At 43.4% G+C, this 26,137-nt stretch overlaps 1 protein-coding gene across 2 annotated transcripts in view; it reads left to right on the top strand.

Moving 5' to 3' along the window:
- Positions 1-12,965: 12,965 nt before the first annotated feature.
- The window catches only part of PHEX (phosphate regulating endopeptidase homolog X-linked), a 226,664-nt gene continuing 213,492 nt past the window's right edge, over positions 12,966-26,137 (top strand). Inside the window, exons 1-2 of one of the 2 annotated variants that reach the window (XM_003917492.5) lie at positions 12,967-13,874; positions 19,199-19,267. In XM_003917492.5, coding sequence (XP_003917541.1) covers positions 13,757-13,874; positions 19,199-19,267 — 187 coding nt within the window. In that variant the 5' untranslated portion in view covers positions 12,967-13,756. Of the gene's footprint in view, positions 13,875-19,198; positions 19,268-26,137 lie in introns of both variants that reach the window. The other variant, XM_009197333.4, reaches the window with a different exon arrangement.

Here is a 26,137-nt window from a genome sequence, read left to right as displayed (position 1 = left end):
ATTACAGGAACCTCAGTGACTAAACAGAATCGATCATCTGAGTGGTTATGATTGGAAGTTATTGCTGTTAAATAATGCTAAGCCTTTGAGACAAGCAGTAAACTCCAAATGGAATTCATGGCTAATATCAGTGAGGCAGTCTACTGTGTAATGTAGTATTTATCACCTCCTTTGGAAGACAAATGATCTTTTCAGTTTGCATAATGTATTACATTTTTGAAATTCATATATCATCTGTGTTTTATGTAATAATAATACAAACGTTCCTCGAATACAAACGTTCCTAGAATTTGACATGTTGAAAAACATTGTCTCCTTAAATGAACATGCATAAACTATTTAAGAACCCATAACTCAGGTCTTTTCCTTTTTGCTTTAACTGTAAAGGCCCTAATTTGCAGTGGGTAGCTCATCCTCACTCTCCTTCCACCTAAGATCTATATTTCCCTGCTTAAAAAAAAATTCTTATAATTTAAATATAGTATTTTCAGTGGGAAAGGATTTAATATCGTAAGCTAGGGGATAAGGAGCTACAGTTTTGCCCTAGCTCTGGGCAAGAGGGACCCTGCCCTGGGTCCTGGCTTCAAGAGGGCTCCACTCTGGCTCTCCTGGGGCTATGCCCTTCGCCATGGAGTGAAGGATCTGCAGTGCCAAGGGGATGTGCCTCTGTCCCCTTCTAAAACACACTTTTTATCTCTGATACTAGAAATTTTCAGTTTAAACTTGCTCAGAGCTCACATCCAGCGCCCATGGGGGTCTCTTTCTCAGCTTGTCATCCCATTGTCCTGAGGGAAGACTGTGGCTGGGCTCCCATGCATTGTCAAGGTGCTGCTGGGATGGGGGAAGTGAAAAGAGAAAGGGGGTGGGCCAAGGACTGGGGCCCGCTCTCCAACGTGTTTCTATCTGAAACTCCTGCGAGTCTGAGAACTCTGAATTGGAATCTGGCCTTCCAGGTGGGTATGAAGTTTATTTCCAAGGTAGGAGGAGAGAATGTATTTGATTGAACAGTTTGTAACCTGATTTACAGCTTTAAATGGTATGTGGCTGCCCCTCCATCTTTGTTCATGGGTACGGTTCGCTCAGACCCATGTAGTGGTGAGCATGGGGAATTATATTATAGTTTTTTAGAAATAGGGACAATGAGTACTCATTAAGCTATGTTCGGAAGAATAATGGCAAATTTATTATGTCAAACAAGCTCTTTTAGAGTTGAGGTCTTTCAAATGCATTACAAAACTGAAAATAATCAGTCAAAATTTGAAAATCGTATCTTAGTTCCCATCCCCCATTTGTAGACGATGCCCTATTTTATGTCCATCCATCTTTTTTTTTCTTTTCCACTGAGTATTCTATTGGCAGAAAGTTCTAGAGAAGTGAGATATGTCTTGATTTGAATAAAGCCAGGCTTGGTGAACCCAGAGAATACTTGACATCAAGGAATTCGATAGTAAGTTTTTATGGCAACCCATCAGAGGAGATGTGAACCACACCTGGTAAACACTATTTTGAAAGAAAGGATTTCCCTCTCATCCTTGACCATGACTAGTAACTTCAGAGTCTGTTATTGCTCCTCTCTTTTCCTTTCTCTTCATTCTGGCTACACAAATCACATACTGAACCTAGCCTTTTCAGGCCAACTTTGGTAATCTCATTGTAATTTCAGTTGCATTCATCCTGCAATGTTAAATGCTTTCTCAGTCAGGTCCCAGAGGTATAAAGCTGTTCAAATTGTGGTCCCAACCACCAAGTGGCTGAAAGACTGGACACCTGCTGTCCTTACTACCAATAGAAACACAACCAACTACAGTTAGAGGTTGACCAGGGTCTGTAGTGAAGAGCAAGAGACCAAAGAAGAGATGATGTTTTCTTTTCTTTTCTTTTGTGTTCTTTTCTTTTCTTTTCTTTTGAGACACAGTCTCACTTTGTCACCCAGGCCAGAGTGCAGTGACGTGATCTCAGCTCATCCCAATCTCTGCCTCCTAGGCTCAAGCAATTCTCCTGCTTCAGCCTCCCGAGTAGCTGGAATTACAGGTGCATGCCACTACTGCCCAGCTAATTTTTGTGTTTTGGGTAGAGATGGGGTTTCACCATGTTGGCCAGGCTGGTCTCGAACTCCTGACCTCAAATGATCCACCCACCTTGGCCTCCGAAAGGTGATGTTTTCTTAAACTGTGGTAAAAAATACTTCCCCTCCCTACCTCTTTTCTCCTCTTCTCCCCCCAACCCCTCTCTTGTCCTCTCCCCTCTCCTTTCATTTCCTCTTCTTTCCATTATTTCTTCATCCCTTCCTCTTTTCCTCCCCCAATAAGTCTGGACTGAATACCTCCCATAGGCATAGACAGCCCTGAATAAGAATTTTAAAACACAAGCAATAGGAGACATCTATAGGCATATCTGTGGGTGACAAAACACATGAAATATTAAGAAACAGAACAATAATAATGCCTGCCATTTCTTCAGAAACCATTTTAAGCACTTCATAACTATTAGTATCATAGTTTATTATTATCTCTCATTGCCAGATGACAAAATTGAGACCCTGAGAGATTAGGTGATTTTTTCAAGGTCACATAGCAGTAAGTAGCAATGCTAGGAATCCAATCCAAGGAGTTTGTTCCCAAATACCAGGTATTTAACCATTGTCACACTGCACTATCCTGCCTGGCAGCGTGGAAACATGTATGAACGTGAATCAACGTATATGAACGTGAATGGTGCAGTTAGGAGTTACAAGAAAAAGAGAAGGGAGCTCTGTTAGTATTATGTGAGAAAAGCAGAAACCGCTCGAGGTATTTCAAACAAAAGTATTTAATGCAGGGAATTGGTTTCAAAGGTAGTAGAAGGGCAGAAGGAACAAAGGAGAGGATGTTACCTAGAGTTCAGTGACTGCAAAAGGTTGCTACTTGCCCTTAAGGCTAGAGAATCAAACAGGGAAGAGGAATGTGGCCTAAAGTCCACATCACGCCTCGGAGGCTGCTGTTGCTGCTGCTGCTGCTGCTGAGTGGGACTCCAGGAGCCACAATCCCACTGATGCTACCAGAGTCTGCAGTCATCTGCAGCCATGTGCCCCTGCGGCTGTCACTTTTGCGATCTTTATGTAGGATCCCGGAGTTTCCTGCTGGAGTCCTGGATAAACCCAGGATCAGGAAAGAAAAAATAAACCAGGCTTCTACATTCCTCCCATTTTTGAATTTCCTATTAATGCCTTCCCTTGACAGAGTCTAACAGAAACTGAGCTGGCAAGGGAGCCTGGAAAATGTAGTTCATGGGCTTCCAGCTGCCAACCATACATTGAACACACTAGAAGGTCACAGTGGGGCTGAAAGCCAAAGCATATTCAACATGCTCAGTTTTGCATAAGAAAACGTGGATACAGGGAAGAAAAAAACATTTCACTGAATCTAAGATTCAGTTGATTGTAAGATGTACCATAATACCACCATAATACCATTGAGAGAGAAAAATACCATCAAATTATGCCACATCACCACTTACGAGGTACATTCTACTTCTAGAAATGTTAAAGCTTGAAAAAAGTCCCTCTTAAAATTGATAAGATATAGTAAATGTCTGATCTCAACTTACATGTGGACTAACGGGGCAGCCTTCTGCAGAGACTTGTAATACAACCAGACATCCTGTGACCCGGTGGCCTTACTAAGAAGAGGGGTCTGGGAAGATTTTCTCGAGGAGGTAAAATCTGAGCTGAGTCTTAAAAGATGAACCTGAGTTTCCTAAAGAAATGGTTTTCCAGGCAAAAGGAGAAATGTTTTCAAAGCGCAAAAGGCTGGGTAAACTTTAGTGCATTTGAGGACTTGAAGAGGTTTAGAATGACTGGTGTGTAGGGTGTAAACTGAGAAGCCGTGCACAGGTGAGCCTGGAGGATCGCGTGAGCTCAATCATGCAGGAACTCAGTGTGAAGCATTTTTACATTTTCCTAAAAACTGACAGCAGCCACTGAAGGATTTTAAGAACATCGAAAGTCCATTTGAAATTTGACTCAGGACTGCAATTCAGTTGGTTCGTACCAGTGTGGCTGCTGCTGTTACTAGCTATGGATGGCTGCTCCTCTGGGCCCCCTGCAGCCTCATCCAATCCACCCCATCTCCTAGAACTCTCCAGATCCAGCAACTAAGATAGTACCTGGCACAGTAGGTGCCACTGAAATGGGTCCCAGTCCCCTGGTCAGTGCCATGCCATGGTGGTTGTTAAATATTTTGAATAGCATCACCGTTTTCACTACATAAGTTTGATGTTTAGTTCTGTTGGTTCTTCAATCCACTTTACCATATTGCAGAGAGATTTAATGGTTGCCCTATACTAGTGGTTCTCAAACTGTTGTCCCCAGACTAGCAGCATCAGCATCATCCTGGTTAGAAATTCAAATTTCAGTCCGGGTGCAGTGGCTCACGCCTGTAATCCCAGCACTTTGGGAGGCCAAGGCAGGTGGATCACCTGAGGTCAGGAGTTCAAGACCAACCTGGCCAACATGGTGAAACCCCGTCTCTACTAAAAATACAAAAATTACCCGGGCGTGATGGTGGGCGCCTGTAATCACAGCTACTCAGGAGGCTGAGGCAGGAGAATCGCTTGAACCCAGGAGGCGGAGGTTGCAGTGAGCCATGATTGCGGCACTGCACTCCAGCCTGGGTGACAGAGTGAGACTCCATCTCAAAAAAAAAAGAAAAGAAAAAGAAAAAGAAATTTAAATTTCAGCCCATCTCAGACCTACAGAATCAGAAACTCTAGGGATGGAGCCTAGCAATCTGTTTTTTGATTTAATTTAGTTTAATTTAATTTGGAGACAGGGTCTCACTGTGTCACCCAGGCTGGAGTACAGTGGCACAATCAAGGCTCACTGCAGCCTTGACCTCCCAGGCTCAGGCATTCCTCCCACCTCAGCCTCCTGAGTAGCTGGGAATACAGGAGCTCACCACCACACCCAGCTAGTTTTTGTATTTTTTGTAGACGGGGCTTCATCATGTTGCCCAGGCTAGTCTCAAACTCTTGGTCTCAAGCCATCTACCTGCCTCGGCCTCCCAAAGTGCTAGGATTACAGGTGCAAGCCACCATGCCTGGCCACAGTTTGTGTTTTAACCAGCCCTCCAGGAGATTCTGGTGCCCACTCAAATTTGAGACCCACTTCTCTAATCCCCTTGTCCTCATAAACATCTAGGTAAGCCATCCTTGAACAACAGGGTGTTATTAATCAAGGGCATACAAACTTCTATAGGTTAATAGTCTAACCAACGAGTAGGGTGAGTGTGACCAGTTTAAGGATACAGCAAGTAAACACTAGTTGGATGAATAGTTATTACATTTTAAAATCGTTATGCAGTGGAGTGCTTTGGAAAAGGTATTAATATTATGGGTTTGGGAGCCCATGTTTTTTTATTTTCTATATTTTATGATGTGTTGACATCTTGGCGCCTTGCAGACCCAGGGAAGGTCTGTCTCTCCCAGGGTTAGCTAATTCCTAGAGATAGTAACTGACTTGCCTGTGAGCATGCCTTTGATATGCAAATCAACCAATCCATGTTCAGATACCCCCCACTTCCTTTTACCAGACTCCTGCAGTGAAGGACCCTATACCCCTACCTCTCCACCCCACATCATCCCAGGGCTAGTTACCAGAGCACTGGAGACCACTCTAGAGACCAGAGCCTGCTGAAATTATTCATGCTATCCACCCAATCCTAAACCTGCTCAGCTCCTTACCCTGCCTTGCCCATTCCTTTCCTTGAAAACCACAATAAAGTGCCTGTGGTTTCCCTTTGCTCCTTCTGCTCCCTGATGCTCCCACATATGGCCCTGTGTGGCAAGCCATTGAAATGGGAGAGTTCCCTGATTCCCCTTGCAGGATATGAGACAGGGGTTTGACTTGCCTGTTTGGTTGCCCCCACATTTCAGACCCCTTATGGGAGGGGGAGCATGCAGATGGGCAGGTGCAGGAACCAGGGTGAGCGCTTTTGGGCTCTGGCCCCACGGCAGCATCTATGGGTGGGTGTTTGTGACTCCCGAAGCCCAACTGGGCATGTGTTACAGTGTGTTCCTTTAGCTTTGCCATCTGCAGATGGCTTGTGTGTTAATCAGCTCAGTGGACCCTCTGCCTTATCACAAGGGCAGGGGGCGAGTGTGACAGCCTTCTGTATCCCAAGCTCTTGCCCAAGCTCTTTTGCCCAGTCCCAAAAGAATCGGATCACACGTGGGCTTGAAGGTTGAGTGCAGGGTTTTACTGAGTGATGGAGGTGGCTCTCAGTGAGATGGATGGGGAGCCAGAAGGGGGGATGGAGTAGGAAGGTGGTCTTACTCTCTTCTCTGACTGCCCCTGGCCGAACGCCCCTTGGCATCCAGATGTCCCTCCTCTTCTCTCTCTGCTGCGTCGTTCTGCCGTCACTGGTCTGCTGGTCTGCTTGCCTCCTCCTCTCTTTGCTTGGGGTTCTTCTGGAGCTTGGGGTTCAGGGTTTATATGGGGCCAGGGTAGGGGATATTGTGGACCAAAAGGCACCTTTTTGGGCGTGAAAATAGAAATGCCTGTCCTCCTTGGGGCCTCTGGTCTTCATGCTTGAGGGTGGGGCCTTTATCAGGGAACTGCCCTCTTGTACCTAGTATTTCCCTGTCTCCTGTCTGTATCAGCGTGCCCTCTCATCTTCGAAACTGTGAGTAATAAACCCTTTTCAAGGGCTGTCTCCACGTTTGTTATCTTAACCATACCAGATTAAAACAAACTCCAAGTACATTTCAACACAGGAGCCACATAGATTTGAGTTCCAACTGGGCTCTATCATTTACCCATCATGTGACCTTTGGAATATAACTTATCCTCAGCTGGCTCCAGTGTCCTTATCTGCAAAAGATTCCTATATTGTAGGACTGCTCTAAGGACTGATGATAATACACATAAAGTGAGCAGGCACTGAGGAAATAGTAGCTGTGTGGAAAGGAGGTGAGAAAAATCAATGGATAAAATCCCCCTTAAGGCTCAGAAATGAGCAAGTATAACACATGGATAGATAGCCTCTCAGATGTATATATCCTTCCTCATGTTCAATTACTAGCAGCAACACATCAGGAGATAGTTCGTGTATTGCTATTTTTGTTCCTCAACTGAAAAATGTCCCCCTACTCCCATATTAAATGATGGCTGCTGTTCCTGTTAAGGAAATAAAACCTGATAATTACTCTTTTAAACAAGAGAATTAAAGGAAGCATAGTTTATCACTCTGCCTCTGCTCAAGTGTCACTTTGAGATGCTACACCCACCTTCACTAATTACCTGATAAGCAAACTTATCAAGAACCACAGCAGAGAGACAAGAGGTTGGAATTTGAAACCATTCTGGCCTTAAGACAAATACTGGCCCTGTGACCTTTGGCAAATCACTTAATAGCTTCAAACTTCAGTTTCCTTATCTGTAAAAGGAGATAAGGACACCTACCTAAGGAAGATGTTTAAAAAGATCAGATACAATGTAAGTAATGTATCTCATTAGTGAAAGGCCTGGGATTTGAACTCCTCTAGTCTGAAGGACCTGCCAGTAAGTAACAGAGCCCACCACAATCCCCAGACCTGAGCTTTCACTATTTATTTTCATAGCTCTTCTCTCCCTCTCCTCCCTTCCCTCTTCCCTCCTCCCTCCTCCTTCCAATGGATGGATGAAAACATTTTTCAGAATTTGAATCATTTCCTTCTTTCTCACTAAAATTATGGCCCACCTGGGATTTTACTGCTTGAAACAGAGGACCCTGCACATCCAAATAATGACCAGATGCACTCATGTCTAGCATAAAGACGGCTTCAGCTGTCATCCCGGCCCATTAGCAGCTTGGGCCGTTGTTACTGGATTCCGTTACCTCGGGATAAATCATTGTACCTGTGAGTCCTGCAGGGAGAGTGGTAAATGCCCAGGCAAGTCCCCTCTTGGGGTGGGGCTCGGCGCATCTGGAAGCCTTCCTCTTGTCCTGCAAGCTGCCCATTCTCGCAAACATTCTGGAAGTCTTCCCAACGAATCTACCGCTCAGGGATTTCTGCTTCTCTGGGCACTGACTGCCCTTATGGTCAGGCCTGCATGCTTTAGGGTTATGTGGCCAAGTTGGGTTTCCTATACAGTATTTTCATCCCTGTTGACCAGTCCAGAACCTCCGGCATGAGTTCTTGGTCTTGCTTCACGAGGATTTGCACAGGGCTAGGCACCTGAGAAATGCTCAAAAAACTTCTGTTGATTCATCGATTGATCCACTGAATGTCCAAGATAGTCCTGAATGTTCTTAATTGAAATAGGTGGGTGTACAGCAGACTACTAACAGACTTACCTTGCATAATGACTTTTCAATTAACTAATTTTCACAGCTCTAGAATTGTTGTAAAAAGTTTTAGAATAACGTCCCTCCCCTTTTATTTCCCAGAATAATGACTTCTCACTCCCAAACACACTAAATTGTATGCTAAATCATAATATTGAAATCATAGTTTCAATATTACAGTTTCAGGCAAAGACACATTCACCAGTTTCCCTGACACAGCAGTTTCTATTCAAAGACTCTCGAATGAACAATTTTGAGTTACAGGTCAAGTGTGGATAAACATTTTCTTTTGTGTGCCATGTAGATGGCGTGAAGATGTAGCTTTTGTTTTGTTTTGTTTTGTTTTTTTGTTTTTGAGACAGAGTCTTACTCTGTCACCAGGCTGGGGTGCAGTGGCGTGATCTCGGCTCACTGCAACTTCCGTCTCCCAAGTTCAAGCGATTCTCCTGCCTCAGCCTCCCAAGTAGCTGGGACTACAGGCACGCACCACTACACCCGGCTGTTTGTATTTTTACTCGAGATGGGGTTTCACCATGGTCATGATCTCCTGACCTCATGATCCGCCCACCGTGGCCTCCCAAAGTGCTGGGATTACAGGCGTGAGCCACCGCTCCCGGCTAGAGGTAGCATCTTTTACTACTCTTTAGTGCAGAGGTTGGTAAACTTTTCCTGTCAAGAGCCAGAGAGTGAATATTCTAAGCTTTGAAGGCCAAAATGTCTCTGTTGCAAAACTACTTAACTTTGCTCTTGCAGCATGAAAGCAGTTATGCACAATCTACAAATAGGTGTGACCTTGTTCCAATAAAAACTTTGTTTACAGGCCGGGCATGATGTTTCACGCCTGTAATCCCAGCACTTGGGAGGCCAAGGCGGGTGGGTCACCTGAACCCAGGAGTTCGAGACCAGCTTGGGGAACATGGCAAAACCCCATCTTTACTAAAAATACAAGGATTAGGTGGGCGTGGTGGCGCACCGCCTGCAGCTATTCGAGAGGATGAGGAAGGAGAATCGCTTGAACCCGGGAGGTGGAGGTTGCAGTGGGCCAAGATTGCGCCAGTGGACTCCAGCCTGGGCAACAAAGTGAGGCCCTGTCTCAAAAAAAAAAAAAAAAAAAAGTTGAAAAATAAAATGCTTTATTTACAAAAACAGGCAGTGGGCCAAATTTGGTCCACGTACTCTTGTTTGCAGACCCCCGCTTTAGTCCTGTGAGCACCTATTATTTCCCTGTGCTTTGAACTTCTTTATTTTGCCCTAAAGGGTTTTTTTTTTCTTTTCTTTTCTTTTTTTCTGTGCTACTTTAAGTGTGGTTTATTTTGAGGGCAAGATTATCATCATCTCCTAAAAGGTTGAAAAATTAATGCAGAAAATGGCACAGAATGAACAATGTACCTTATAATGAGTGATTCTCCCACATCCTTTCCTCTGGCGATCCCGCCACTCTCAAGTTTTCCTTTATTCCTTTCGTGAATAAAAGAAAGCTTCATTACATTACATTACACAAACTATGTTTATTTTCAATATTTCAACAGTTCTATATTACTTTTATAGACTTGTTTTCATTGTTCAAGTAATACATTTTAAAATTACTTATTTTAATTTTTAATGTTTGTGGGTACGTATCAAGTGTATATATTTGTGGGTACATGAGATGTTTCAATACAGGCATGCAATATGAAACAATCACATCATGGTGAATGTGGTATCCATCCCCTCAAGCATTTATCCTTTGTGTTACGAACAATCCAATGGCAGTCTTTCAGTTATTTTAAAATGTACAATTAAGTTCAATGAATACATTTTTCTGTCTGTGTTTGCGTATCTTAGTTTGGGATAGAACGCATCATAATTTTCCTATTACAATTAATGAAAGTAATTTTTTGGTTTAATGGCATTTCACTCAGCAGTTGACCGTTCAGGAATGAATTCCTGTTGGTAAGTGATGGGTAGGTCTAACTTCAGGGGAATCCCCAAATTCCCCTCACCTCTGGGGGAATTGCAAGTTCAAGGCAGGTGAAGGCTACTTCAGCTAGGAACTCACGGCCACTATTCAATGTGAGTGGGGACGCTGAAAGTTGTGAAGAGATTGGGAGGAGGAAGGAAAGAGGAAAGAAGTGAGTCCTGGTGTCGTGCTTGGGTGACTGTCCTCTCGCTGTGCACAGGAAGCTTTGTCAAGCTGCAGACATGCCATGTATGGCAAAGATCCCATCTCCCATCTATCCATTTGTGATTTTCCCATGCCACCTGAGGCCATTCCTTGGTTTCAGTGTCCTTATTTGTAAAACAGAGTTAAAATACCTTTGCTATCAAGTATGTAGATTTACCATGAGGTTAAAGCAAATGTTCTATGCCTATATGAAGTATCATTGTCAGCTGAGCATTTAGAAGGAATAATTAGGGCTTAGCATGTGAGGTTCCTGAAGCTGAAGCTGGTTGTTTGTTGTTTGTTGTTGTTGTTGTTTTGAGACGGAGTCTTGCTCTGTTGCCCAGGCTGGAGTGCAGTAGTGCGATCTCAGCTCACTGCAACCTCTGCCTCCTGGGTTCCAGCTATTCTCCTGCCTCAGCCTCCCAAGTAGCTGGGATTACAGGCATCTGCGACCTCGCCCGGCTAATTTTTAAACTTTTAGTAGAGTCGGGGTTTCACCATGTTGGCCAGGCTGATCTCGAACTCCTGACCTCAGGTGATCCACCCACCTTGGCCTTTTGGTTTTTTTGAGACACAGTTTCATTCTGTCACCCAGGCTGGAGTGCAGTGGCGCCATCTCAGATCACTGCAACCTCCACTTCCCGGGTCCAAGCGATTTTTGTGCCTCAGCCTCCTGAGTAGCTGGGATTACAGTCACGCACCACCACACCTGGCCATTTTTTTGTATTTTTAGTAGAGATGGGGTTTCACCACATTGGCCAGGCTGATCTCGAACTCCTGACTTAGAGTGATCTGCCCACCTTAGCCTCCCAAAGTGTTGGGATTACAGGTGTGAGCCACCACTTCTGGCCCTGAAGCTGGTTTTTTGTTTTGTTTTGTTTTTGTTGTTGTTGTTGTTGTTTTCGAGACAGAGTCTTGCTCTGCTACCCAGACGGGAGTTCAGTGGCATGATCTCAGCTCACTGCAACCCGCCTCCTGGGTTCAAGCAATTCTCCTGCCTCAGCCTCCTCAGTAGCTGTGATTACAGGCGCCTGCCACCACACCCAGCTATTTTTTGTATTTTTAGTAGAGACGGCATTTCACCATGTTGGCCAGGCTGGTCTCAAACTCCTGACCGTGTGATCCACCCGTCTTGGCCTCCCAAAGTACTGGGATTACAGGCGTGAGCCACCGTGCCCGGCTGAAGCTGGTTTTTAAGAGTTAGTGGCTAGGGCTAACTTGGATGATTTGTATTGCTCTTATTTCTCCCTTTCACTGTGAAGGGTCAGGAAATGTCGATGCTGGAGCTGCAACATTGAACATGGTTCCTGACCTTGTGGAGTTCATGGTCTAAGATGTATTCTAGAGTCAAGTCCAAAAACTCTTGGGAGAATCTCATACTAGGGGCCAAAGGCCTGCTAAGATGTGTTATGGAATAACAGCAACAAAGTAACATCAACAACCAATGAGCACAGGATAACTACAACACACCATGATGTCATAACTTGGACAAAGACATGATCCCCTGACTTTGGTGCAACATGAAATGAGCAGAAACTAAGGTATGGTATGGAATAAGCCCCAAAACTTGAGAGAATTCCATACTAAGGGCTTAAGCCCTGACCAAGACAAGCCAGACAGGATCATGAATGTGTGGCCATGTTATACTGAGCTCATCAGCACCTGCTGAGCTCCTGTGTCACCTCTAAAGCCATGTGCACAAGTTTTGCATTGAGATAATTGCTCTACCGGTTTCTAGGTATAGTTGAATTCTCTACCCCCACTCCCACTGCCCTATGACCTCCAGCAAAACAAAAGCAGGTAGGTAGTAATTGTGTTGTGAATTAATGATATCTATATCTTTGGATGTTAAAATCTATATCATTTCAATGGTAGCATTGGAATATCAGTTGCCCTTCCCCATGAAGAAAGCACATTGTTATTGTTTAAATCATTATCATAATAAAAAAATCAAAGACCCAGTCATTCATCAGTCTTTCCAGTGAAGTCAACTGCCTTTGTTTTTTGTTTGTTTATTTTTGAGACAGGGTCTCTGTCACCCAGGCTGGAGTGCAGTGATGAGATCTGGCTCACTGCAACCTCCACCATCCAGGCTCAAGCGATTCTCCCACCTCTGCCTCCTGAGTAGCTGGGACTACAGCTGCTCACCAACATGCCCGGCTAATTTTTGTGTTTTTAGTACAAACAAGGTTTGGCCTTGTTGGCCAGGCTGGTCTCGAACTCCTGGCCTCAAGCAATCCCCCTGCCTTAGCCTCCCAAAGTGCTGAGATTACAGCCGTGGGCCACCACGCCTGGCCTGAAACCAATTGCCTTTTAATTCATCCTGGGGAATCTGCTGAAGTGGACACTTTATGTAAACACAAAAACATCCTAATGAATGGCTGCCTCAGTAGGAGTGGCAGACAAAACACATGGTGCACTTTTCATCAAAAACATGCAAGGAAAAAATTTTTCATCATATCTTTTGTAGTTGCTAATAAACTTAATTCACGCACTTGTGTTTTTTTGTGGGTTTTTTTTTTTTTTTTTCAATTCTTAGTACCACAAAGAGGAAGTGCTTTTTCTCCTTCCTTTAAGAAAAAGTTCCAGTTCAAACCATCAGCCTCTGTAGGTTGTCTTAATTGGTACTTTGCACTGCACTGGACTATGACTGATTTTTGGCACATGCTATCATACACAAAGTTCCTAAAATAAAATGCTCCAGGATATCCTAGGAACTCTTAGAAGGCTTTAAAAAGGGACTCACACACTGAAAGAATATCTTTGATGAAGACAATTCAGGCAAGCAGAATGATTCTTGCAACAGAATTATATGATTAATTGAGAACCTGAAGTGGGTCCGGTGAATCCTGGGCACCTAACTTATCATGATTTGGGGGAGTTTCACGAGAATCCAGTTTTGATAAAACAATTGTTTTTTCCTCCCCAAGTGACTATACATTTAAATAGCTAAAACATCTGTTCAGCAACATAGTAAAACATGTATACTCGGAACGCTTGAGAGAAAAGCCTGCCAAACAATCGGTTGAGAGAGAGTTTGCTGAGGGAGAGCACCAAGATAAAGCAACGTTGTTTGTTTTGTCTAGTCAGGGGGAAAGCCAAGGCAACCAATATTTTGGTTTTTATAATTTTCATTTGTGAAGAATTATTTGAGAAAGTGTGGCGAGGGGAGATTTCCTGACGGGAGTTTTTTAAGCTGTCCATTAGTAGAAGAGCAAGAGAGCCTTGGATGTCAACGCCTCGCTCTTGAGACCAGCCACCAAACCACGAAAAGTGACTTTCCTCTCGTGTGCTCTCTACGGCCCTTCTGATGGAAGCAGAAACAGGGAGCAGCGTGGAGACTGGAAAGAAGGCCAACAGAGGCACTCGAATTGCCCTGGTTGTGTTTGTCGGTGGCACCCTAGTTCTGGGCACGATCTTGTTTCTAGGTAAGTGGAGTGCAGGAGGCCGGGGGAACTGGGTGTGTGTGGAGAAGTTTCCTTGTGCTTTATTGTAGCAAAACTTGTCATAACACAGGTATAGGGCTGTTTGCCTGCGTTCGTAGGTGGTGCATCTTTAGTTTTTATCAAATATGCAAATGATAAAGAAGCCTTTTTTAAGGAGCCTAAATAAATAAATACACCCAAGTACCAAATGTATAGTCCAGAAGGCAAAGTGGGTGTAAGTGGCTTCGAGTAGCTGGCTGATTCTGTTGCATTGGGCGGAAAAATTTTTATGTGGTACATTTAGCAAAATAAGTGTTTATGAATTCATAGTCACATAGTTTCATTTATATTTTGAGGAAAGACTTTACATTGTGATGAAAATCATGCTGGAGTGTCTTTCCATTTGACTTTTATTAATGTTTGCTTGAACGAATCATGAAATTTAATTCACAAAACACCAATCAGTCCTTTAAAGTGTACTTTTAATGATATTCTTCAATTCCTTTCTTATCCAGTGACTCTGCTGAGATGCAATTTGCTTTACAAATTAATATGAAGGAAAACAGAGGTTTTTCCCCCAGGATTTGAAAGATATTGTGATTCAGTTATTTTAATGACTCTTGGTGAGAATGATGTACCCAGAGAGTATATAGGATGATAGAAGTGTATTCCTATGAAAAAGAATCAAATATCTTGGAAAGCAGTGAAGGATTTTCTAAAATTCTAGGCTTGCTGAACCCTTGACTATTACCATTTTAATTTTTCTCATACAACCCGTAATACTTCATTAGCTTGAACGTTATGTAGGAATGAGGAGATTCTAGGTGCAGTTTGAAATGTAGCAAACCTGGAAACCTTCCTTGGCATATACAGGATGCAGGAGGCCATGTTTATTTTGGCAGGGGTAAACCAGTAATTAAAAGAGGTAGGGTTGTGTGGTTGAAAACTCTGCTAAAATGAGCAAACCATCTTTCCCTGTTTTCTGTGGCTGAAGATTTAGGAAATTAGATGGGTTTATTGCTTTCTGGTAAAGCTAAATCTCCTACTCCTGCAACTGAATCTGTGGCTCTTGAAAACTCTTGTGAGATTTCTCAGTACTTCGGATTCAGATAAGTGTCCTCTGCTGAAATTCAAAATGAGAGGGAAAATTCTGTGGGCTACATGCTATGTGGAACGTGACTGCAAGGTTAGGTTTTGCAAATGCTCCCAAACTTAAAAATCCAAATAATTATTGTTTATGTAAAAATACGTACTCTTTTTAACGATATTACCACTGCATGAAACTTTTACAAAGCTCTACTTTTATGATTACATCCTGAGGCCGTGGCATATCCGTTGAAAGATTCTCCATGGCAGCAAATCTTTGTTCTTTCAGAGAAAATTCTTCTTAGGAAACAGTGTCGATGTTCTTAGAGCAAAGTAAAATTCATCAAGCCAGACACTAGTATTACGGATAAGGAGGCCTGCATAACATATGAAAGAGAACTTTCCTGCGTGCCCAATAACCTGGCTCTCACCTTGACTTTCTAAGAGGAGCTCAAATGATGTTAGAGAATAAGGGCAAACTAAGGCTGTGGCCTCTACAACTTTGCTTCTCAAAATGGGGTCTGTGGACCAGCAGCATCAGCATCACTGGAGAGCTTGAGCTCCACCCCAGACCCGCTGATCCACAATCTGCATTTTCACAAGACCCCCAGGGGATTGTTCGCAAATACAGGTTTGAGAAGCATTGCTTCAGGTGACCACATCTATTTGGATGTATACATTCAGGGATACTTCTTTTTGTTAAATATTTCTGCACTATTTTAGAATCACCCCCTTACCCCCTCTCCCCATCCCTCTCCTCAACTCTGCCACCCACCTCCACTCTGCACCCAGGCAAAGCGCTTGTCTGACAAGCTCCAGGGACCTGCCCGGCAATGCTCTTCATGACAATATTCTAGTTAGGGTCGTCTTCTCTTCAGGGGGCTTCCTGGTTGACTTTGCGGTATATTTCTCTGCCTGTCCACATTCACTTACATGCCTGCAATTTCTAGCATCCCTTCTTACCTCGTCTTTGTATCTGAGGCTCCGGGATAATCTTTCCTCGAAACCTTAGTGCTTCTATAGTAGGAGTGATTGCCAGTGGCCTTGCGGTGGCTTCAGAGAAGCTACAGGGCACCGGAATGGAAAACATATATGCCTGTAACCACTTTATTTATTTCCAAGTGTCCTTTCTTCTTCTCTTTCCCTCTCTTTCCTCCCCACAATCTGTTTCTCAGATGCACTGGCCCGCAAACTTTTTCTGTCAAGGGCCAGATAGTAAATATGTTCGACTCTGTGGGCCATACGGCCTCTTGCAACTACTCAATTCTGTTGTTGTTGCACAAAAGCAGCCACGGACAATATGTACACAAATGGGCATGGCTGTGTGCCAAGGAAATCTGATTTCTAGACACTGAAATTGGAATTTTATATACTTTTCATATGTCATGAAATATTATTTTTCTTTTTATTTTTCCCAACCATGAAAAAAATGTTAAAAATTCATAGCTCATGGGCTGTACAGAAACAGGCAGTGGATTTGGCCTACGGGCCATAGTGTGCTGACCCCTGCTTTCTGGCCATTCTTATGCTCTTGATCTGTGGATGACTCCACTGCATCCTGAGGACATTTCCTCTGGTTACAGAGAAATCTACAATGAGAAACCAAACTGCTATTTACAGGTATTTTTCAAAGCTCCCAACCATTCAAAAGTAACATCTTAATTTTTATATTAAAAATATTTTCGTTATTGTCTCTATTTCATTCACTTACACCTTCACATTATCTGGGCTTGTTGATCCTCATTTATTTGGAGGATTTTAAAATAACCCCATCCATGGAGATAATGCTCTTCCTTGAGGGGTTGGGTCTGTCAGTGTCCCAATTAATTATATACACACACACATACACACACACACACACACACACACATATATATATTTTGAAACTGAGTCTCACTCTGGAGTCACCCAGGCTGGAGTGCAGTGGTGCGATCTTGGCACACTACAACCTCCACCTCCTGAGTTCAAGCAACTCTCCCGCCTCAGCCTCCTGAGTAGCTGGGATTACAGGCACGCACCACCACGCCCAGCTAATTTTTTTATTTTCAGTAGAGATGGGGTTTCACCATGTTGGCCAGGCTGGTCTCAAACTCCTGACCTCAGGTGATCCGCCCACCTCGGTCACCCAAAGTGCTGGGATTACAGGCCTGAGCCACTGTGCCCGGCCTAATTAGTTATATTTAAAACCTTCCTTCTACTCATCATTAGATAAAGATACTTGATTTTACTTCTTCAAGGTTTTGGGTCAAGAATTATTTCTCATGAAAGGAATAAATCTTTAATGATTTTATTAGCTCTTTTGTTTTTTAAAATAAGGCTAAGATCAAGAAGATATTGTCCAGAATTATAAAAATATTATTATTATTTACAATAAAGCTTATTTTTGCATTATAAAAAAAGAACACATGCTCACTAAAGAAAATTAGATGAACATATAAAAATTGACTGTTGGGGAAAATTCCCCCTGAGGTTCTACCACCCAGGCATAGTGGAATATTGCACACTAATCTTTATGCTGCCCATATATATATTTTTACCTTTTTTTTTTTGCTTTATACAGAAATCAAAACATATCTTTTTGCTAAGAAACTTATTTTCTTAAAAATAGGACTGAGATGGACTGGGCACAGTGGCTCACGCCTGTAATCCCAGCACTTTGGGAGGCTGAGGTGGGCGGATCACGAAGTCAGGAGATCGAGACCATCCTGGCTAACATGGTGAAACCCCGTCTCTACTAAAAATACAAAAAATTAGCCGGGCCTGGTGGCAGGTGCCTGTAGTCCCAGCTACTTAGGTGGCTGAGGCAGGAGGATGGTGTGAACCTAGGAGGCGGAGCTTGCAGTGAGCTGAGCTCGTGCCACTGCACTCCAGCCTGGGTGACAGAGAGAGACTCGTCTCCAAAAAAAAAAAAATAGGACTGAGATGTTTCCTAGGCAGTTTTCTTGAATCTATAATGTAACACAATGCAAAGAGGCTGCTTGGAAGATGGCAGCAGAGAAAAAAACAAAGGAAAAGAAGGCTCCATTTACAAAAACTTGCCACACTGGCTAGTAATCTATAGGTCTTCCATCTCTAGCAGAAATATAGGCACAGCCGAGCTTTCTGATCCTTCCACAGAGAGCCTTGGTCCCCATTCACCTCCCACCATCCCTCTCCCCATGGCCACATCTCCAAATGATTCATTGTTTCTGCTCACAGAGCACAGCAAGAATGAATTCCCCAGAATTTCCTCAGCTACCACAAATATTTTTGAAATCTTAAACTCACATCTGCTAATGCCCAGGTGCTACCTGGGGTTGACAAATGGGCACCCTTCTGTACTTCTGCAGAAACCTATTTAGATAATGTTGCCAGCCAGATGGGGACATTAAGCCATTGGTGAAAAGCCATTTCAATTTCAGACTTTTTTTTTTTTTTGGAAGGGGGGAAAGGAGGAAATAGCTGGAAGCTTGTTCCACAGAGTTGCAAATGTCTGGTAGCTAAGCTGGGCCTGGTGGGCGGAGGGTTTGTGGGGTTCAGGGCAGGCGGAAAATGACTGTTGCTACTAATAGGTGATTGAGATATGTTCAGTATATTCTTTACCCCTACTCCTTTTTTGGTCCATATCTGTATGGATGGTTTAGATAAGATCCAGAACTCTAAAAGCCATACATGCTAGCTTTCTATTTCCACTCTGATTGCCTCCAAATGACATAGTTTAAGTTTCAATTTTCCCATCTTGAACATGGGCATGGAGTTATAACCAATAGAGTGAAAGTATGAGACTTAAACCACTGATAATTGGAGGTTGAAACGACTTTAGAGAGTATCTCGCCCAGTGGTGCTCATATTTGAGCATGTATCGGAATCACCTGGGGGGCTTGTTAAACTGCAGATGGCTGGGCCCCACCCCCAGGTTTTCTGAGTCAAGATCTGGAGTGACTTTCTAACAAGCTCCCAGGTGCAGCAGCAACAGCTGCTTCTGCTTTAGAGACCACACTCTTAGGAGCTCTGGTCTAGTTATACTTACTTATCTTACATATGAGAGAACTGAGTTTCAAAGCAACCAAGAGTCTTACCAAGGTTATGTAGCTAGCAACTAGAGTCTGGTTTCGTGACATTGAACCAACTGGGTTTTGGAATACCGTGTCAACACTGAGAAGGATGAACTGATATCAAATGTGTTGCATATGTTTCCGAGGGTGGTTTACCGGATGGTGGTCTGCTACAAGTCAGTCATTTATTTTGGTCTGTTTTTTCAGTGAGTCAAGGTCTCTTAAGTCTCCAAGCTAAACAGGAGTACTGCCTGAAGCCAGAATGCATCGAAGCTGGTAAGTCACAGTTTTCCATCCTGTGTCAAGTTATAATTATGGTACCTTGGGAAGTGGAAGAGAAGACAGGTGGTATTTTTAGTATTCTGTTTGCTTGAGGTTTACCAAGTACTAAATGCAATTTTGAAGAAATTTTAAGTTTATTTTCAAGTTTTGGTGCGAAATAGTGGATCTTAGGTTTCCTGTTTTCTTTTTCCTTACAAAAAACAGCTGTGGTGTTCTAAGCGTTGTTGCAAGGGAATCAGGAAAGGGGCTTGGAAGGCTGAATGGCCTCTCTTAAGACCCACAGGCAGAGAACATTGGTCTTCCTATGGCTCCGCTGGCTATAGATTCCTCTTTAGCTTAAGCAGTTGCATATTTTCTGGTCTGTGGGTCTGACTTGCCTGCCTCCAAGCAAGGCTCCTTTGTAAATAAATCCATGCTTCCATTGCCAGTGGGAATCCTTTTTTTCTTTTTTTTAAACTGAGACGGAGTCTTGCTCTGTCGCCCAGGCTAGCGCGACCTCAGCTCACTGCATCCTCCACTTCCTGGGCTCAAGTGATTCTCCTGCCTCAGCCTCCCTAGTAGCTGAGGTTACAGGTGCCCACCACCACGCCCGGCTAATTTTTGTATTTGTAGTAGAGATGGAGTTTCACCATGTTGGCCATGCTGGTCTCGAACTCCTGACCTCAAGTGATCCACCCGCCTTGGCCTCCCAAAGTGCTAGGATTACAGGTGAGAGCCACTGTGCCTGGCTGGGATCCTTTTTTGTGTCACACGTTGCAAGTCAAACTTCTCTTGAGGTGACCAGGCTGTGTATCAGTGGGTATCCCAAGGTGAAGATGACACTTAAAGTTGCCGCAGTTTTGCCACAGTGTCTTATCCCATTGAACTCATGTCTGGAGTCGCCCCAAAAGCAGCGACAGGGAAGTTCCCATGAGGGAGTACCCCATCCCGAGATGGGGCCAGTTGGGATTCCAAAGAAAGAAGCACTCAATAGATGCCAGGGCAGCCGGTCAGTCCAAAGCATTTATTAGTGCAGCTTATGTTGAAAGTGCTGCAGTGTATCCTCAAGACAGTGAGAGAAAAGGGGTGTTCTACTTAGGGTATTAGGGTGTGGAGACTATATGACGGTTTAAGGAATTTGGCTCAGAGCCAGTACTGGTTTCTTTCAGTGTTTTGTGCATCAACCTCGATACCTTTATCAGTGCCTGGGAATGTCCAAGGGTCCAGTTTGGGCCTAAGCCTGCTGGGAAAAACCTGCAGCTGGAATTAGCCGGGCATGGTGGCTCATGCCTGTAATCTCAGCTACTTGGGAGGCTGAGGCATGAGAATTGTTTGAGCCCAGGAGGCGGAGGCTGCAGTGAGCTGAGATCGTACCATTGCACTTCAGCCTGGGTGACAGAGGGAACGTCTATCTCAAAGACAAAACAAAACAAAACAAACCGGCCACTGGCTGGGTCACAGAGTGATCAGGGTATTCTGTCATTTTTGGTTAGCACACCGAAAGCGGCGGGGCGGGAGGAGGAGGGATACCTGGGGGTCCCACACATAGCTATTAGATTTCCCTCCTAAATCAGTGTTAGGGCCTAGATTTGAGGGAGCCAGATTCCAGCCCTCACCCTCATTCTTTAAGTGGGCAGGGACACTTTTTTCAAAAGGAAGGTCATCAAACAAGTTAAGCATGTGGCCCTTTAACTTTCCTCTTGGCCTTAAGAGGTTAATGAACAAATTCACCAAATATTTGTTGCACATCAGGTACTGAGTTAGGTTTTGGAAATAGAGCAGTGAACCAGGTATGGGAAGAAAGACAATACGGCAATTAATACAAGAAGAAAATTATGAAACTGGGCATGGTGATACACGCCTTTAATTCCAGCCACTTGGGAGGCTGAGGCTTGAGCCCTGGAGTTGGAGGCCAGCCTGGGCAAATTAGTGAGACCCCGTCTCTAAAAGAAAGAAAGAAAGAGAAATATCAGTCAGTGGAACACGTTACAGAGAAAATTTAACACATAGAACAATGTGATAGCAAGTGACAGGATGGCTAGATTGAAAAGCCTGAGGACATGACCTTGAAGGTGACCTTTGAATGCTGAGGAGGGAAATGCTGTGTGAAGACTGAGGCAAGGGCTTTCCAGGTGGGGGGAACAGATGGGGCAAAGGGTGGATAGAAGCGTGGACTTGAGGAACGGGAGGAGCTTTTGCTAGGTGAGGTGCAAGCGATGAGGAGTCAATGGGGGGGCCCAAGTGCCAGGGAGTTTGGGCTTTCCTTAAGTACACTCAGAAGCCTCTGGAGGCTTTTATGAAAGAGAGTACATCTTATGAGCATTTCAAAAGATGTCTCGGTGGAGGGCTCCATTAGCGGGAGTCTTTCCTGATGGAGAAGAGACCATAGGGAACAAGAATAGAAGAAGGTGACTCAGGTAGGTTTATTTCCGTATGCCAGGTGAGAGGCAATGCTGCCTTGAATTCAAGAGATGGAGAGGGAGAATGGGGGAAGGATTAGGAGGTAGAGGGCCTATTGAAGGATTCGATTTGGGCTGTGAACAAAAGCAGACAGTTGTGGGTGATGCTTAGATTTTTGGTGATGGTTGGGCAGTGGTGTTTGTTGAGATGGGAAACACTTAGGTGAAAGAGTTTGTAAACTCTGAGACCTTATACAAAGGTAGTGGCTTAGATAATTGTGTTAGTAGAGTTCTTTTTTTTGTTCCATTCTTAAATGATCAATATATCTGTTTTAACCAGGCTGTGTGTTGAGTGACTTACAGGCACCATCTCATAAAACCTTCAAAAGATCCCCGTTGAAGTTGGTGCTATCACCATCCTCACTTCCAGATGAGGACATGGAGGCTTCTGGAGGCTAAATAACTGCTCAGGGTCTCATCCTGAGTTAGTAGCAGAACTGGACTTCGTGTCCATGTCTGACTCCTTTCCATCTTTTCCTTGGTGATATGGGGCCATGACAGGCAACTCTTTTTGGCCCTGGAACGATCTGGGAACTCCCAGGACCTTTCCTGCTCCAGGCTTGAGTAATTGACCTGGGGTTTTCTCCAGTGGCGAGAGGATGTCATGGAGTAGGGTGAGAGAGCAGGCGGAACTATCAGGACAGGTTTTAGAGTTTATGTCACCCGGTGCTTTGGCTGTGGTAGGGTTCTTGCAGATGTGTGAAATGGGAATTTTTGAGCTCATAAATTTTCAACTTGAGTTTAGAACACATTTTTTGTATGGAAGGCCACTTATTTTGTGAGTTTTCGTTCTGTATTATACATCATAATAATGCAAGTGTAAAACTTACAGCCTCCTGCCAGCTAGTGTGTTTTGCCTTGCTGTCCTGTTTTTAATTTTCACATTGGCAAATGGCTTTCTAATGTTGAAAAAATATATACTGATTTTGCTGTTTCTGTAGTGAAAGGCTCACCAAAGACACAGTTCTCTTTAGTGTAGCATGAGCCTCAGTGTGCCCAGGGGTCTGCAGAACAGCTGTTGAGTACACATGACAGGAGAATTGCGGCCAAGCCAGGGCCTTAAACAAGAGGCTGTGCGTGTGTGGGCGTGCGTGCTGAAAGTTCAGAAGACTAGAGTGTTTGATCGCCTTCTGGACCATTTCTGAGCAGGTGCCAACCATTTCTGAGATGCCTCCTCTCCTTAACTCTCCTCTTCTCTGTGTCCTCTTATTTTAATCCCTCTTTCAAAACAAGAGCTGTACGAAGAATGCGAAGAAACAAGGAAAGGGCATGCATGCTCATGATCGCAGATAAGGGCAGACAGAGTGACTGGGTGTGAAGCATGATCTAGCTATTTACAAGCCACATGATCCTGGGCTAAATATATAGCCACCCTAAGCCTCAGTCTCACCACGTGTAAAATGGGAATAACAGTTTTTACTTATACTAGTTGTGAGAATAAAAGAAAATAATAATAGACTGGGCCCGGTGGCTCCCGCCTGCCACCCCAGCACTTTGGGATGCTGAGGCAGACAGATGACTTCAGGCCAGGAGTTCAAGACCAGTATGGCCAACATGGTGAAACCCCTTGTCTACTAAAAATACAAAAATTAGCCAGGCGTGGTGGCACACGCATGTAATCCCAGCTACCTGGGAGGCCGAGGCAGGAGAATCACTTGAACCTGGGAGGTGGAGGTTGCAGTGAGCTGAGATTGCAGGTTGAATCTGCACTTCAGCCCTAAGGGGGAGGCTGCAGTTCAGCCTGGGCAACATAGTGAGACTCCGTCTCAAAAAAACCGAAAAAATTAAAAAAAGAAAAAGAAAAAGAAAATAATAATGGTAGTAGCAGTAATCTAGGTTCACAATGCTAATTCTGAACCCCAAACCCAGAAAACATTGTAACCTTCAGTTGGCAAGATGGGGGCCTGATCTCAATTCCTGTGATGGCAAAATTGGATCTTAACTCATGTGAGGCTGCTTCAGATTTCATTTATCTTACTTATAAGAATATGCATATGTTTCCCTATGGAAATATTAATGCACTTGCTTCAGGCCTGCCACTCCAGCCATTGCTGAAGTATTACATGATCGGTGGTTATATGCAATGTATTTTTTTTCTAAAATCTGAAAAATCTATGAGCTCTGAAACATATCTAGCCTCAAGAGTTTCAGATAAGTGATTGTAGAATTATAGTTCCCAGATTTAGCTGAATACATACATACATACAGGATGCTCAGTGAAATTTGAACTGCAGGTATACAATGACTACTTTTTTTGGTGTATGTCCCATGGAATATTTGGTACACACTTATTCTAAAAAGTGGTTGTTTATCAGAAATTCAAACTTTACCGGGCATCCTGCATTTATACGGTAATGTGCCCAACACTATTCTAAGCACTTTACATATATTTAATTTGCATCATGATTCTATGGGGTGCTATTATTATCCCCATTTTCAGGTGAGGAAACTAAGACGCAGGTTAAATCACCTGCCTAAGGTGTCTTAGCTGCTGCATAGTGTTTCTGTCATTCAAACACAAGTGGTCTGGCTCTAGAGTTTGCCATGATATCATATTGCTTAAAAAGGGCTTAGCGTAGTTCCTGGCAAAAAGGAAATACTCAATATTGGTGATTTTATTATTGTTAATTATTATTATTACTACTCTCTCCCTTCATCCTTGATTAAATCTAAAGACAGAGGCTGGTATTTAGGATGCCTCCACCTCTACTACATAAACACCAGCTGGAGACTGTGTGACAATGAACCTTATATACAATGACTTGGAAGAGTACGCAGCCTGAGCTTTCACAGATTTCCTTCATCATCATATTTCTTTTATTAAATCAAGACTCTGGGTTTTCTCCACGGAGCTGAGTAGGGGGAAATGCGTTTCGGTGTCTTGACAACTATGGTCCCTTGCAATTTGAAGTCACAGTTCCCCTGCAGAAAGTGCAGCCCTGTGCCCCGCTGTGAGTTGTGAATGATGGATTGGGAGGCTGAAGCTAGAGTTTTCTCACTCAGCAGGCTTCTTTCCAAATTCAATGTGAGTGATGTATTCCCCAACTTTTGTATCAGGGCCAAGGTCAGAGCTGACCTTGCAGTTTTTCTAGGTACCTGCAAGAATACTGGTGAGATGGAGAGGATACATTTGAGGGTTGGGGGCAGGGAAAATTTGAGAAGGAGGCCGGAAAACAGTGTACGTATGTGGATAAAAATGCGTGTGAGGGCTCCTCTGTGTAACTGGAAATGTTGTGTGGGACTGAGACGTGTGATCCATGTCTCTGAGGTGTCACATAGCAGATTCATTCTGTGGCTGCATACAGTAACTGTATATAGAAATATATATGTATAAATACCAACCAAAAGAAAGATTTTGTTATGTCCTAGCACATTTGCACATTAAATATTAATGATAAAATAGTAGCAGTAAGTGAAAATGTAATTAAAGACAACTGATGCTAGTTCTGAAGCATGAAAATGTTAAGCCAATTTGAAATTTATCAAACTTCCGAGTCTTTTTTTTTTTTTTTTTTTTTTTGTAGAGACGGAGTTTTGCCATGTTGCCCAGGTTGGTCTCCAACTCCTGGGCTCAAGTGATATGCCCACCTCAGACTCCCAAAATGCTGGGATTACTGGCATGAGCCACAGTGTTTGGCCTCTAAACCAATTTTTGGCTAGTTTGTTTTTTTTTTGTTTTTCTTTTGTGTCGTTGGGGGAGGTTTGAAAATGGTGGGGATTTTGAGGGCCTATAGAAATTAGAATGTTTTTATATTATTCACTTCATTGAAGACAAAAGGCTGTTTGAAATTTTTGTAGAAAACTAGGCTGGAGAAATATCTAGCCTTATTTTTAAACCTGAAGGAACCACACATGTAACCAAACTGTAAGATATGTATCAAAATTTACACAGATTGTACTTTTTTGGGGCAGTTCATTCATATTTAGCTGAAATCTCATTGGGTTTTCATTACTTCAAACAAAAATATATTCTGGCATTATTTAAAGTATGAAAATTGCCCAGAATGTCATCTTTCCAATGTCATTAAAGTATTGGCTAGTTTTTAAAAAGTCAGTTGGTACATATCTTTGTGCTAGAGTGGTAGCCAGCAATTGTATGGCAGTTGGAAGGGCGTTGGAGTTCAATATTGGGAATTTTGGAAACTTCTCATTTTGTAATGAAGGGTTTTCTTTTAAAGCTCATGGTTACGTATTTATGCACACATCTCCTACCTATGGGCTGTCTTCTATATGTAATTGTGTATGGGCTTATGAAAGAGGAAAAAAAAAAAGGTAGATCAGTCTATTGTGTCTTTCTGTTAACTTATACACATACTCAGTTCTACCGCTAGACCTGGGTCCCTCATTTAGAACACCCTACTTTGGCCCTCCTCTGGCCATGCCTCTCCTCCAATCAAGGCGTCTGTGGAGCCAAGTAGGCAGCCCT

This window comes from Papio anubis, chromosome X (genome assembly GCF_008728515.1).
Source record: "Papio anubis isolate 15944 chromosome X, Panubis1.0, whole genome shotgun sequence".
Classification (NCBI taxonomy): domain Eukaryota; kingdom Metazoa; phylum Chordata; class Mammalia; order Primates; family Cercopithecidae; genus Papio; species Papio anubis.
This window is presented reverse-complemented; position numbering and strand designations above follow the sequence as displayed.